Raw genomic sequence first — 16,801 nt, 5'->3', positions numbered from 1 at the left:
TTTAGATTAATATCTATACATTCTCTTAGTATAAATTTTTGGTAGGAGTGTAATATTGATGCACTGACAGTGTAAAGAATTATGTACAATCAGTGCATCACTCACCCTTCATTTGGATTACTTTTTGTGAAAAGTCAAACATAATTAAAAAATGAATGGTAGATAATGGAGTGACAGTGTAAAAAACTCTTACACTATCAATGTATACATCTTTTTCTCTTTTTGTAGACTATTAAAGATGAATGAATTGAATGATATACAGATAATATAAAAAGTTATATACAACTGATACATAAACTATTTGTATAAGGGTTAATTTGATGTACTCTTATTAGTACATAAAAACATATACCATATCCAAATGACACATTAACATATTATTTAGAAAGTGCAAACTCAATTATAATTAATTATGTTTTTTATCAGCAAAACAAAACATTATTTTATTAAAAGGGTTACAAAGGCATGGAAATTGGAAAACAAATAGTGCTCCATTCAGCACAAGCCTAAAGAAACAAGCAATAATACAATTTAAATGGTTTAATATTGGAGTACAATGTCAATTATAATTGATCAAAAATATGAAAATACCATGTCAACAAAATTCAAAACTGGATCATCAAAACTCAGTTTCAAAACCCCAGATTGAATCTCAAACTTGAACCAATTCCTTTAACTAAAAGTACCACAACTTTTTATTCATATGTAATGTATTATAACTATAATGATTATGTGTAGTTGCAACTCTATACTCTGAAGTACGTGCTAGCTAAATGATATCAATCAATAACACAAGACTATTCAAGTTGTAGTGTCTGACATTAACCATCCCTTACCCTTTATCCAACCCAAACTCGACAAGGCATTGTACCTTCACTTTTTCATCCAATCAAAAATCGACAACACATTGTACCTATCAAACCATTTTCTATCATTTCATATTTATTATGGAATTATAGTCACATCATCTCTCTCTTTATTGTTTCTCTTCCATTCACCAATTGCTAGGGCTAGTTTAAGCTTCTCAGTGAAAGTGATGAGCATATATATTGTCAATGCAAAGGTGCATAGGTATTAGGTGGTTTTAGATATGAGGAGTGTAACCTTAGTTGCTTATTTCTGTGGAGAATAGTAAATATTCTATAAAAAAACTATTTTATTATTTTTTAACATTTTATTTCCTGAAAATATTAGAGGTGCTATATTGTTTAAAACGACAAAAACTAATTTTTGTCTTAAAGAAAATGAGACTTTCACATATAAAAATTAATGACTTTAATTTCTAAGATTATTTGCCTTCTTTGTTTTCTTTAAATATTATTGTTAGGACACTTGTTAATATAATATTTTCTTTTAAGTCATTTTACTTCTATTTTGTTTTATTAATAATACAATTTTCTAATATTTTAGAAAAATATTTTTAAGGAAATATTAAAATAATAATCAATAGAAATCCTTCATACTCACTACTCTATATTATTTCCTTTGTTAATAACAATAAAGTCAATCTCATTAAAAAATTCTGATAATTAGTTTTTTTAATGAAATTTAATTTAATTTTTTAATGAAATGATTATTTCTCCTTAGCAATAAAATGTTATACAAAATAATAAGTATAAAAAATATATATTACTCTTGCTTACCACCAAAATAAGAAACTAATTAAGGTTACACTGAACTCATATCAACCATTCATATGTGCATGTAATATTTAGACCCACCTATGCACCTTTGATTGGAAATAAGCATCACTTTCTTTTAAAAGCTTAAACCTACAACCCATTATTCTATTCATAGAATAGACACCAACCATTTCTTCACCATTAACACCTTTTTTTCTCTCTTTCTTCATTCAGGTGAAAATAACACTCTACACTCTCTAGCTAGGGTTTCCTTCTTTATACATATTTCTTTATAGGTATTCATATTTGTGTTTCACTGTTTCTATTTTTGGTTAACATTGATTATTCTTTCTTAGAAGGGAAAGAAAACAGAAAAGATGGGAAGAGGTAGGGTTCAGTTGAAGAGGATTGAGAACAAAACAAGTCAACAAGTTACATTTTCAAAACGAAGAACAGGACTTCTCAAAAAAGCACATGAGATCTCTGTGTTATGTGATACTCAAGTAGCTTTGATTATGTTCTCTACCAAAGGCAAACTTTTTGAGTATTCTTCTGAACCTAGGTTAGTATATAATTATATATATATATATATATATATATATATCTTAATTTTATATTACATAAGCTAAAGATTTTATTAATATTGAGTTTGATGGGTTTTCTAACTCATTAGTAAATTATAACTCATATATCATAATACATGCTGAAGGTAGTTAGATAAATTCCTTGATTGTTTGATTGTTTGGGGTCCAATTGTTTTTATTGCTATCACTCATATGATTGAGGAAATTTTCTTGATTTATTTTATCAACAAAGTAGAAATATTTATATGGTTAAGGAAATTGATTTAGCATCTTAATTTTTTTGTGAACTTAATTGTTTACATTCAATATATGTTTTCATGTTTGATATAGATTCTATTTTTAGAATTTCATTAGAAATCATGAGATTATAGTATGTTTTTTTATAGGCAAAGAAAATTGTATTAAAATAGCACAAGGGGTGCTAAACTTATAGTATGTCATATTATAAAATGAAAAAAATAATTCAACCCACTAAACTTAAAACATGTTTCTTTTTGCTTCATTTTCTTGGTTTAGAAGTTTTTTTCATAAACCAAGCTTATTACTCAAACAACCTTACTAGTTTATGGGGGAAAACTTATTAAATAAAAATAAGCAAAAATAATCCCAAACAAAAAATACTTCATTCTAGGGCACCATAAAAATTAACACGTCTCATATATATGGTGTCTTGCTGAGCTGCAACATATTATATATAAAAAGAGAACAATATTATATATTTTACAGACATTAATTCCCATTATAAAAAATATTATCATCTAATATAGGTATACAAATTTTCTATGCATATACATAATTTTGGCATGTACTTACTACTCGCTTGAGAAATGTGAGATTTTAAGCATGTCATCTAACATGAGCGACTATTTTTTTTAATTTTTTTTTTTGTAGCAAAGCATTCACCTTATTAATTTTCTACAAGTACACACTAAAATCTGCCAAACGAAATAGAATTTAACTATTTATAGATTTAGCTAAGACTGTGTATGTAATTAAATAAATACATGTTATTGAAGAGAGAAAAATGTATGTACCGATAATATATAAGTTTTATATAATATAATTATATCATTTATGTTTAATTATCATTGACTTTTTAAACATGTAATACACAGTTAGAACACATACTAAAATTTATGTTATAATTGAAAGAGGTCTATATAATATTTTGTTATAATTGATTTCACTAAAATTTCTTCAACATGATCTATAATAGTATTAAATTATGGTGAAATGATGTGATCTGACACAAGAATGGGCAAATGAATATTCCCCTACCTTGTTTAAGAAATTTACAGAAGTAGTCACTTCTTCAACTTCTACCCTCATCTCACGACTAAGTCGTTTTGTCGTTTCGGTAGAAAAATATAAAAACCATTACATTAATAAATACATAAATGTAATTAATCTAAACTATTTAACTCAATTTAAATATAAGGTTTTGTTTAAGTGACATTTTTTAAGTAAGTTGGGTTGAGTAGATATTCATTGGAAAATAGACTTGAACCAAACAAATTTGGTTGGGTTGAGTTGGTTGATGTGAATGTCATTTTGATCTATGAAACCTAAATCAAACTATTACAGTATTGATTGAGTTGGGATGAATTAGTCTATCAGGTCCAATGTTTAAAATTGCACAAAAATAAGTAAAGATGGGATAAAAGAAAATCATTGTTTTTGTTACAAAATGCGGGAAAACCAACTGGCGTTGGTTCAACTGGTACATGTTTGATTCCCCTTAATCAATGTCTCAGTTCGAGTCTTGTGGATGAAATGTCCGCCGGAAGAGTTAGCCCCACATACCTGTGGATGTTCCCGACTCGGACAGGATTGCCTCCAGTGCAAAGATACATGTGGGAAACCAAAAAAATATATCATATGAAAGCTTGGAATAATAAACCCCTAAGACATACTCTTGTGTTCCTTGACAAAACTTTAGTCTATCAATTTCATAAATCATTAATTAGAGTTCCATTTTAAACATAGGTCTTGTAGATATTTATAAGAAGAAGATTCAAGATAACTTTGAATACATAGTAGGATTAGGAAGAGGGCGAAAGCGAGGGTTTAGCCCTCTCATGACATTAGAATAAGAGTAGCCATGAAATATAATCGTGAGATGAGGGTAGAGTGGTAATGAAGCACAATCATAAGGTAACTGTGAGGGTGATTTATAGGATGAGTAACGAGGGTGAGAATAATGGTGATTCATACACTACATCAGATATCGTAATTAATAATGATCATTTAACAGCAGTCTGAATGATGATTGGTGAATTCCAAGTAAGTGGTTAAGAGGGTGAGACATGTGTAAGATACATGGTAGTGAGTTAGAGACCTAATCATTGTTTTCATATAAAACAATGTAATATAATGTTGTAATATAGTATATTATTGTGTATAATTTTAAAGGTAAAAATGTTATCACAATATAAATATTACACTTTGTTTTTCTTTTATCACTTTTCTCTACAGTATAGAGGATTTTGACTCCTTTAGGAAGCAATCATTATTAAACAAATCAATTTGAAGTTTGAGTGAGTTGAGGTGGATATTAGAATAATGAAGAGTGGCACATTTTGTGGAATTATGTAGAAGGAGGCATTTTTAGGAGATTTTTTAAACTAATTTGTAATTTATAGGAGTATATAACACTATCAATTTGCAATATGATTATTAATCAGATTCGTCAATCAAAATATGAAGTGGAGTATTAATAAAGAAAAACTTTGAAAAACTAAATAAGCTGAATAGTTGATGTATTTGTCAATCAAAATATTTTATATTCGTGCATATTGATGTATTTGTTTTCAGATTTACCTTTGGTATTACTAGTGACAAGTGTAATAGTTGAAAGAATTTCCCCTTATGAATATCATGAAAAATTGGATGCAAAATCATATAGGAAAAGAATAATTGAATAAGTATTTATATACTTATAATGAGAGATATTTTTATATAGTAATAAAAATGCAAGAAAAAAATTTAATGTTTAGAATTGCACTATTGGGATATAATATTGTTATCGAAGGGTTTTAGTATATAGTTTACATGTAATCCATGGGTAATTCATATACATACACTGAGGATAAGAAGTTAAAAGGACCAAATTTGTATTGGATGATAAATTTATTATTTTGTGAAATAATAATGGTGATTTTGCAATGTATATTTACCTTAATCTAACTTCTTATTCTTATATTTTTAGAGTTCGTTAGTAAATTAAGTGTATGATTGATATTCTTTTCACAAACTAACTTCGTGATTTCCATGCTTGTGTGATGATTTTTTTCTGAATGAATGTGATTTTATCTTCTAATTCCCCAGTTCATATGAAAAAAATTAAATAAGAATTTTGAGTATTCAAGTTTTATTTTTCTAATTGTTTAATTTCTCATTTTGACTTGTGTAATAGCGTGGAAAACGTGCTGGAACGATATGAGAGACATGCACATACAATACATGCTGGAGCTAATAATGAATCACAGGTAATTCTCACAAACATAATTTCAAATACATTACTGAAAACCTATTAAATAGAGAGTAATATCTTCAAATAATTCACATAATGATATCATTATATCCATCTCACAATACTCACATATTCATATATTAATCATATATGTATATATATTATAATTATTTATTACTTTAAAATTATCCACAATTTATTTTATTATGATTTCATAATGATCAAAATATAATAACAAATATACATAATCTCAACTCATGTAAAAATTATTTATATATATAACCATATGGGTACATACTCACAAACGTGTTTGAGTATGGGTAAGCAGTATTCAATAAAAGGAGGTGTTGAAAAGTTTATATCATTAATATTACTTGAAAATAAATTAAGTACATAAATAATCTCATTGGTTATATTAGCTATGTGTTATCAATGTTGTGAAACTCAAGCCAGACGTCAAATTGGCAGAGGTTTTGTATTTGGTTTAAATGGTTAAACCGTCTAGTCTGACCGAGTGATCCATATATAATTAATAATTTTTATCTGTAAATATATAGTTATATATAAATTTAAAATTTTATATAATTAATAATTATGTATAATTATATTGAAGTAATAACATCTTCATCTTTTCTTAGATGGTAGTAAAATAAAATATTAGAGCAGTGTTTCATTTTTTTAATTTTTAAGTGAACCGTCTGGTTAACTTCTCGAGTTAATTTGGTTTAACCGGGTTTAACACGGTCGGACCGGAATTTCTCCCGTTCAAAGTGGTTTAACTCTCATTCGGTTAAAACTGCAATACATAGTTGTTTTCAAATCCGATCAGCGGTCAGATCGATCAGACTGTCCGGTCCAGTTCTCATAATACTGATTGTCATGGTACATATGATTATTAATTCCTTGTAAGTCACAAGTAATTGAAAATGAAATTGATTGTAGGAAAACTGGTCTTTCGATTACTTCAAGCTCACGGCTAAAGCTGAAGTTTTAGAGAGGAATATAAGGTATGTTATTCAGGTTTCAAGGCAATAAGTATAGTTTCTTTCAGCTATGAAGTGTTTTAATTAATTTAAAATTACTTCATGTCATGACACTCTTACATTATTAAGCAATTATTAACCAATGAGTATACCATCAATGTGTTGATAGAGTTACGTAAGACCTTATTAGATCATAAAAAAAATTAAAATATCAAAGATTTGATTCATGTGAGCAACACATGTTGAGAATGGTAGTCACACACCTCGAAAAAGATTATTTCATTACTCATAAGTAGAGATGACAATTAAAACTGAATTTGTGGGTACTCACCCGACTCCAACCCGAACTTAATTTTATTGATCACTAGCCCTTACTTACTCTCAGTCACTGATTCAAGAACGAATACCGAGACAGCCGTTCCCTTGCCGGTCTACTGCCTGATGGCTTGACATCGCTAAAGAATCAGTAATTGAAAGCAAGAGCTAAGAATCAATAAATGGAAAGAAAGTACCAATTGGATTGGCAATGTGCGCTCAAACGAAAACCTGATATGATTGGGTTTGGTTTTGGTTTTACCCGAGTTTAACTCAGGTTTAGGTTCAGTATAGTTGATACCCTACCCCGAGTCCACCCCGAACCCGATTAATATATATAATTACAATATTACATATAAATACATATATAAATTTCACATAGGGCGAGCTCGGGTTTTTAGATTTCAGATTCAGGTTGGATAAGTACAAATCCGTCTCTAACCCGTTTTGTTGCCATTTCTACCCATAAGGTGAAGGAATACATTTGTCGTACCAAAAAAAGACAATTAGTCTACCCACCCATTTCATTTTTTTGTATTTTTTCAATATTGTTATTCTTACTCATTTATTTAACATTAACCTTCTGTCCCACTTTTCTATCTCTTCCTATTTCATTCATAACATTTGGGATGATGTCAAGGTGTTGACATCAAATAATGAATATAAATAAGATTACTCTTATTTAACACTGTAAGCTTGTAATTTGTGTTAATGCATTTATAAAAATTACGTGCATTAATAACATTAAGTTCTAATGCAACCTTAGTTTTTTTATCGGCAAAAAGAGAATTATATTAAGAAAAGTTAATACAAGAGAAAGAAAAAAAGGGAAACAAAACAAAGAAAGACAAGAACCGATTACACATTAGTAATAAGACCTTAATACCTTATCTATTATCAACTTTTACTTTTCTAGTGATAGATTTGAGTTCTAAAGCCAAAAAAAATATAAGCATGAGAGTGATATAAATGTACTAAAACATTATATTCTTCATTTTCTTATTGATAATTAGGAAGAAGTGATCAACCTAATATTAAAGAGAATATGGGGAAGAAATAATAATATAAGAAGTTTTTTGACAAGGTTTGACTAATTAGTGTCCAGTCTTGATGGTCTATCACAATATATTAGAGAATGGGGAGTGTTGTTCATTATTAGGTCTATATCACACATCAATATATAGTATTCTACCCCAATTCCTTTAAACCAGCCTATAACTTGTCTTGTTTTTTTCTCGAGAAAAAACTTGCTCCATTGGAATATAAGTCATTTGTACAACAATTTTTACCTTGACAAATATTATCAATCTACATCTTTTACGTTGGGTTGGGACACTCCATAATTAGCATCAGGAATGTTCAACAAGCTAAAACAATGTTTTAATTTAACTATGGTAACTAGTTTGCTTAATATGTCAGCTTCATTTTCTAAAGTGCGAACCTAATGCAATAATATCTATCTACAAGTCATCAACTCTATGATCTTCTAAAATCTCACATTAATATGTTTGGACCTAACATGTTACACCTGATTCTTTACCAAGAGGATAACATGCTAACTTTCATAATGCAACAGAATTTCATTTTGCTCAATGTCTAATTCACTTACCAGCCACATAAATCATAGTGTTTCCTTAAAATCTTCACCAACTATCATGTACTCTACTTCAGTTGTGAACATAGCAACAATAGATTGAAATGATAATCTTCACATAATTCGTCTACATGCAAGGGTGAAGACAAACCTTTTTGTGGGCCTTCTATCATCCAAGTCTCATGCATAATCTAAATCAACATAAGCAACAACCAAAGACTTATTCTGTTGGCTTCTACACATGATACTAGATATATAGTCCCTTTTAAATATTTGAAAATCCACTTGACTGCTTCCCAATGTTACTTCCCTAGTTTAGACATATAATGCACACTTGACTTACTAGTTGTGCCATGTTTAGTCTAGTGCAATCTCATAGCATACATCATGCAACTAATTACACTGGCATATGGAACATTGGCCATGTATTTCTTCTCTTCATTCGTCTTTGGACTTTGATCCAGAAAAAACTTGAAGTAATTTGCTAACTGGGTACTCACTACTTTAGCATTGATCATATCAAATCTCTTTTGGATCTTCTCAATATAGCTTTGTTGGGAGAGTCATAGCCTTCAAGCTCCATTGTCCTTTTGAATTTCCATCCCAATAATCTTTTTAATAGTCCTTAAATATTTCAGGTCATTGACAACACTGAAATATGAAATAGTTATCAACAATCAATATATCATCCACAAATAGTAGTATCAAAATAAAATAAAAAAGTCATTGTGAAAGTTTCTCACATAAATACAACAATCATACTCACAATATTTGTAAAAAAGCTTAAACATATAACTGTCAAACAACTTGTACTTTCCTGTTCGGGAGCTTCAACGCATATAGAGACTTCTTCAACTTGTAGACCAAGTACTAATGTCCAACTACATTAAATCCTTCTAGTGGTGATATATAAACTTTATCCTTTAATTCAACATGGGTAAAGGTAGACTCCACACCCATGTGTTCTTAATGCATATCCCAGCTAACTACCAAGGTAAGCACTGTCTTTATAGAAGTGTGTCCCACCATAAATAAGAAAATCTCATTGTAGTCGATCCCTTTCTCATTGAAGACAATTTTTCTACAAGACGAACCTTGAACTATTCCCCTTCTTTTTCTGATAATGTTAGTTTCCTCATGTACAACTACTTGCACCGAAATACTAGCTCTGGGGCAATAGGTCAAGCTCCTAAGTTTGGTTCTTGTGTGAAGAGTTCATCTCCACCATCATTGCATCCATCCATTGTTCTTTCTCTTGATTGTTTATGATCTCTTGAAAGCAAAATGAATCTCCTAGACTTATATGAAGAGCAACTGAAGTAATATCTTTAAATTCATATCTCTTTGGAAATTTGATAATATGTTCATCCTTATCTCTGGCAAGTAGATATTGTTGAACACATGAACTCTTCATTTCACAATCATAATGTTCTTGAGTTGAACTATTGTATAGTTTTTTCTCTTTCTTCACTTGAATTATTCATTGCTCGTTAAAATTATATTGGATCCCAAAATTTCTCCGTATGGCATGAGCACCTTTGTCAAAACTAATTGTTTTAGCATGCAATGTTCATCAAACAATGTATTTTTGCTCAATATCACTTTTATGGAAATCGGATCCTATGACTTGAACCCCTTCACACCTTTAGTATATCATATGCAGATGCACCTCTTTAACTTGGGATCATGTTTAGATCGTTCATCACTAGGTATATGTCCATAAGTATGATATGAAAATATGTGCAAAATATCATAATTGAGTGAGTTATCTGTCTATACTTCCTCTGCACATGGTGATTAGTTAATGACATAGCATGTTATACTAAGTGTCTTTGTCCAAAAATATTTGGAATGTCCAATATTCAGTCTTATACGTTTGAGTTTCTCTATAAGAGTCATGCTCATCCTCTCTGCAACACTATTATTTTTAGGAGTCTTCATCGAAAAATTTCTCCGAATGTCATGTTCATCACAAAATTTTGAAATTGTGAGTCTTTCTACTCTCTACCATTCTCTGGCCTTAGGTACTTGATTTTTCAACTAGTATGGTTCTCTAACTCTGCCCTTCAATCTTTGAACTTGGAAAAGACTTTTGACTTATCGAGAACCTCCTAGAGAAGGTTCCTGAGTGGATGGCTATACATTAGTATGGACATTGTCTAGAATTCCCCGAGTTCTATGTTGGACAACTTTGAAACTAACTTGTGTATGTTTCCTAAGCATACAATACTTGCATAGATATAGTTTGCATCTACTGACTCCATTCAACAATCTTTTCTTGTGTAGTTCTTTCATGTCAAGCATATTGATATAGTCATATGACCCAAATGCATGAGCCATAACCTGGTTGCATCATGGTCTAAATCTACTCAAATCTCTTTAGACACTCTACCTACAATTATACTCCATGACAACTGTGTTCCATGTAATCCTCTTGCCTTTCATCATAGTGAGAACATATTTGCATACTCGGAACTCGGAGGGAGAGTGTCATTGTCTCTATTAGCTTAATATATGAATTATTTGTCATGCAATATCCCCGAAGAAATCAAATTATTCTTCAAGCCTGATATGTGTCTAACCTCACATAATGACTTCACAAAAACATCATTCATCACAATTCTAATTTCTCTCATGTCAACAATTACACATTCTTTATTATTTTCGAAATACACAACAAAAATGACATGTCCAATATGTGCTAAATCATTTCTCATTTGGTGTGATGTTGTTAATAAGGATCGATTAAATTGTGCTACATGTAAAGAGTGTTGAATTGTTATCACTATGTAGTAGCGAATAAGAATTTGTTGAATCTTTTTATAAAATACTTCATTATTTCTATGAATCATTTATTATTATTTGCCCTTATTATTATCAAATATTCTCCTTTTTTTTTTGTTATCTACTCTCTTTTTTATAGGTAAATCAACAGTCCATATATAGTTGGATTAATGTAAAAAAAATTTGTTTGTCTCCAAGAGTATTAACTAAGAATAAGTATTACAATATTAAATAATTTAAAATCGTAATGTTATAATTTTTTTTAAATATCAAGAAATTTAAATAAATTAACTACACTATTGATCTTATTAATTTAGTTGAAAATATCCTATAATAAGAATCAGAGTATTCATTTACTATGTGTCAAACAATCGATAAGGTTAGTTATGTTATTAGAGTTAGGAAACAATAACAATATTTAAAAGAAAACACTTAAACTCTCATACTTTTATTTAATTAGATTTCTTTGACTTTATACGTTTTGCTTTTAGATATTTTCCATTTGTTTTTCTCTTGGCTTGCATGGCTATTCTTTTTTGTATAACAAATAATATCCTTATCATTTAGGTAAGAAATTAATTTTTTTCGAACTTATATGGCTTTGTTACAAACATATTGTACATGAGTATTTATTTACTGGTGTTTTAGATACTTCGTGATACATGTGACACGATGAACTTAAGTACATGCATAAAAAATACCACTCCTAAAAATTTAACCTTTTTTAATGTAGAGTCATGCATACAAAATTATCATAAACCTAAAAATACAGGAACAATAGTTGTTAGAGTAAATATTAATTTCACTCGCTCATAGTGTTTTGAGTTTAGCAGTTTGTTTTTTTTTTTTAAAGAATGAAAAAACTTAAAATGGTTTGAAATTTTTTTAAATGTAGGTTAAATTAGTTATTTTTAGGGTTAAATTAGTTCATTTTAAGTTTTTTCATTTTTTGAAGTAACAGACGGGTAAGATCGAAAACTACGAAAGACTGAAATAAGTATTTATTCTAATTAATAAAGTAAATAGATTTAGTTTAGATTTCAACACTAAAATGCTTCATATTCAACAGCCAATTATGGAAAGAATGATATATATTTTATATAATCTTTCTTTATAGGAACTTTGCTGGATATGATTTGGATCCTTTGAATTTGAAAGAGCTACAGAATTTGGAGCATCAGCTTGACACTGCTCTTAAGCGCATTAGAACAAGAAAGGTGAAGAATGTTTATTCATTTACAAGAATAAGTTAAAAACAAGTGGAAAAATAATAATAATCTTAATTAAAAATTATGATAGTATATTTAACATGTTTGAAGCTGATCTTATGTATGTGAAAGAGGAAATATGTTGTGGGAGATAATTTCCATTTTTGGTGCATTTTAAAAGTAAGAGATTTTTTCATTGTATCATTCACCATCAATTATCATTAACTTTTAAGTAAAGTAATACAAATAAATGGTGATGATGCACTTAACATTAAACTATCATTAGTTAATGGCTGGTTGCAATATAGTGCTAATTGTATAGCATCATAATTTTAAGAAATAAATATATAATACATGGATAGATGCATGATAATTTATTTTGCATTCATAATTAACATTTTTATTAGTTGTCTTAAAGGGTTTAAAATTGTACAAATAGGGTTTAAAATTGCAGTCTCTAGTAAAGTTTTCATACGATAATACAAATTATTGCAACTATCTTAAGGCAAGATGTGGAATAGTGACATAATTTTCTAGAAAATTCTATAAACATGTGATATTGAAGAGAGTTCAACTATGTATGCATACTCATGTCTTTAAACCCACTAAAATACCGATTCAAATAATGTTGTATTAAATATATATTACTTTGTACATGATGATTGAACACTGTGATTTGTGCAGAACCAAGTTTTGAACCAATCCATCTCAGAGATGCAAAAAAGGGTAAGAGTTATGTTGTTGAGTTGAGAAGAATGCATGACTTGTAAAATGAGATGTTTAAACAGGATTCTTAAGTACCTGAAAATTCTCTAGTTACAATATTTTTGATATACAAGTTTAGAACTAAATTCATGTTCAGTGATAAGTACATTTTGCTGATAATAAGGTCGTATTAGTTTTGTACTACTAAAGATATGCCCCCTCACCCTATGAATAAAGAACTAATTTATTTCGGGTGCGTGACTGTCTCTCCTTGCTTTTATGGTTCATGTAAGGGAGTAAATCATGACATAACTGGATTTAATGCTTAAATGTCATTGTTTCAACTTTGTTTTTTCTTTATAAGGTGTTGATTTAGTTGTGTAAGGCTTTGCTAGATCCCCAGGATGACTAAAATGTCAAGAATTCGATTCCTGGGATTGACATTTGTTGGAAGGGGCAACCACACACCCCAAAAGGGATTAGTTCCTTACCTAGAAAGTGAGGAGATACTATCGATAGTATAAAAAACACTGTTTTTTTTTAACATTTTAGCTACAAGATTTTGTTAAATTATTAAATTTTTGCATGTGAATTGAAAGTAGTTTTCTTACCACTGCAACTTTTGCTCATAAGAAACATTTTGATGTGAATATGACAGACAAGGACATTGCAGGAACAAAACAGTATGCTTGCAAAGGTAGAAGCAACATATACCATTATTAACATTTCATTCTAAATCTTCTATGTAAGGAAGGTCTTGTTTTTTATTTATAAAAAAGTGATTTTTATGACTAGATGAAGGAGAAAGAGAAGACACTAACTGAAAATTCACAACCAGAAACACTAGGCCAAAGTTCATCACCCTTCAACTTGTCTTCTCAAAAGCAACTTCTGCGCCAAAGACAAGTTCCTTGTCTAACTCTAAGGTACTTATATTGCTTTAGTATTACAAAAGAGAATAAAGTATGTTCCTATATCAGGAAATAAGTTATCTTTTCCGGCTATTGTAATTATGACAAGTGTACTATTTTTGTAGATTTTAAAAATGTTTTCGTAGAAAATGATTAAATATGACATATGTCCTGATGTCGGTAGCTGAAGGAGATAAATCAGTATGATGATCTAAGCCCAAATATTAATTATAGGAACCTATCAACATGAATTAGAAAAGTGTGATGAAGATACCCTTAATTGATCAGAGTCTTCCTTGCTTGTAAAAAAAAACTCTGAAGACCCCTTATCAATCCGGATATAACAGCAAGGTTGATTGCCTTGTGATCTAGAAACAAACCTCTTCACTTGTGATTAAGGGTGGCAACAAGTCAATAAGCTTTGCCTTAAACAGACTAAGCTTATATAGCATATGGAAGTTTGAGTCTGTTAATATGTTTAAAAAATTTCAAAGCCTAGTTCTGTCCTATTTAAAAATTTGGTCTGGCCTGTTAGTCTGTTTAAAGACTTACTATACTATTTGGTCATGAAATAGGTTACTACGTCTACATTTAAATGAGTTAACAAACCTACTTTTAACTAGAATCATCTAACTCTAATAATTAAATTATATTTTTGTATACATTTTTATATTAAAGTTACATATATAATAATATTACTTATATTAAAATAATATAATGTGAACAATGTTAAATAATATAACTAAATAGGTTGGTCTGTTAGGTTTAATAGATCTTTTAGATTGTCTAAGCCTAGCCTCTTAAGCTAAATATGCTTTTTAAAAAGTCTGAGTTTGACATGTTCACAAAAAAATATGGCATATCCTAGCTTGTTATAGGCTAGATAATAGGCCCGTGGTAGGCGATCTGACTTGTTTCCACCCTTACTTACAATGAAGGCTACGTATATCTACCCGACTCCTTGGAGTTTCGTGCACTGTGCAAACCTTATAAACATTTTCACCCTTACTGAAAATAATTTTAACCATATGTATATATATTGTTTGAGATACTAAAGAAATGGCAATGGTGCAGTGGGACATTACAAGCAAGAGCATCCCCGGAGGAAGCAGTTGGAGCTCAAACCGCCGCCGCGGGTGGCGGCAACACACTGATCCCACCATGGATGCTGCATGGTTGATTAGTTAGTCTGACATAACTCTGAAGTATACTTAAGATGAATGTTTAAGGCATCAACTATGTTAGAATAGCTACATGCTAGTGTTTTATGACTGCTTGAACTTCTTGTATTTGCTGCACCCTTCATACTTTGAAAGTAATGGGAATCCAATCTCTACTACTTAGGAAGAACATTTACCTAAAATGCTGATTGTTGCAAAAAAAAACTGGGTGTAAATTGCAATCGTAGTCATGGTTGTGGTTATTGCAGTGTGAATTATTCTATGTATAAGAAAATATTTTTGAAATCGATGTGGTCTTATGTGATTTCGTTGCGGCCAAAATGCAATTGCATTGCGACCTGATGAGGTCGCATCATTGTTATTTGGTATCACACCGCAGCAATTGTAGTGTGACGCGGCAGTCATCACAACCGTAATATTACAGCCGAATCACACCATAACCAGAGCAAAGAACAAGTTTCTTGGTACTATACTTGAAACAAGCAGTTAACATCTGCCCTTTCATACAAACAACAATCTTATCTTATTAGGTAGGGTCGATTACATGGATCGAACGACGTAATAATACTGTATTACTCACTCAAATCAGCATCAAAGCAAAGCTTAATTTTGGTAAACTGTTAGAGTAGATTTTATGTTACACCTTAAATCAATGATACAGTTGTTATAAGCTAAATCAACCTTAAATGCTTTTGATCATCATCACTCTTCCATTTGGCATTGGCTAAAAGAAACCCAAGTTATCCTCTCATGTCATTACTTTTTCTGTTTGTTAATTAATCATATGTTTTATTTTTTATTTTATAAAATTAAACTTGAATAGACACCCAAAATTCCATACCAACAAAGCTAAGCCAGAAGCTTCTGAAGACATGTTTACAAGACACATGATCCCACTTTTATTTTTCACAAAAGTTTACAAAAACATCATAAATTTTATGTCTTTTACAAGTAGTTATCATCAACTATTTTTCCTTTCTAATATTCCTTAAATTTGAATTGTTGGTAAAATTGATATTAACTGTATAAAAATAAGATTAAATTAATAGCATTGAAAATTTTAATTTCATGCATTTTGTTTGAAGTTTAACATCGACTTTAGATTAATATTATTTTATTTTATACATATACCAATCTTTTTGCATTAACTATTTTTAACTCTGAAATTTACTTATTTATTTTTAGTCAATTTTATATTTTGATGATGATTTCATCTAGATATCAATGCTCGTTAACCTCCATTAATGCATTACTATTAGTGTGAGTCTAATTGATTAATTTAACAATATTTTTATATAAGGACTAATTTTACCAACTCATACAATTTAAGGGTAAATTAAGAAAAAATAACTCATAATAATTACTTGCAAAAGATATAAAGTTTAGAAGAGTGTTATGTATTTTTCCCTTCTTTTTAAAATGGTTTACTACATACTAGATCC

At 29.6% G+C, this 16,801-nt stretch overlaps 1 protein-coding gene across 3 annotated transcripts; it reads left to right on the top strand.

The window, feature by feature from the left end:
• On the top strand, positions 1,759-15,514 carry LOC109357210 (truncated transcription factor CAULIFLOWER A-like). 3 transcript variants are annotated; one of them, XM_019601002.1, is made up of 9 exons: positions 1,759-1,856; positions 1,995-2,184; positions 5,622-5,694; positions 6,621-6,685; positions 12,472-12,571; positions 13,247-13,288; positions 13,926-13,964; positions 14,063-14,193; positions 15,253-15,514. In XM_019601002.1, the coding sequence occupies exons 2-9, from the start codon at positions 2,000-2,002 to the stop codon at positions 15,356-15,358; spliced, it is 741 nt and encodes a 246-aa protein (XP_019456547.1). In that variant the 5' UTR covers positions 1,759-1,856; positions 1,995-1,999; the 3' UTR covers positions 15,359-15,514. The 3 variants fall into 3 exon arrangements, with proteins under 3 accessions (XP_019456547.1, XP_019456548.1, XP_019456546.1); XM_019601003.1 differs by having other exon boundaries at positions 1,982-2,184; positions 15,271-15,514; XM_019601001.1 differs by having other exon boundaries at positions 1,982-2,184.

Source organism: Lupinus angustifolius, chromosome LG09 (assembly GCF_001865875.1).
Source record: "Lupinus angustifolius cultivar Tanjil chromosome LG09, LupAngTanjil_v1.0, whole genome shotgun sequence".
NCBI lineage: Eukaryota > Viridiplantae > Streptophyta > Magnoliopsida > Fabales > Fabaceae > Lupinus > Lupinus angustifolius.
Note: the sequence above shows the minus strand (reverse complement) of the source record. Positions and strands in the feature narration are given on the sequence as shown.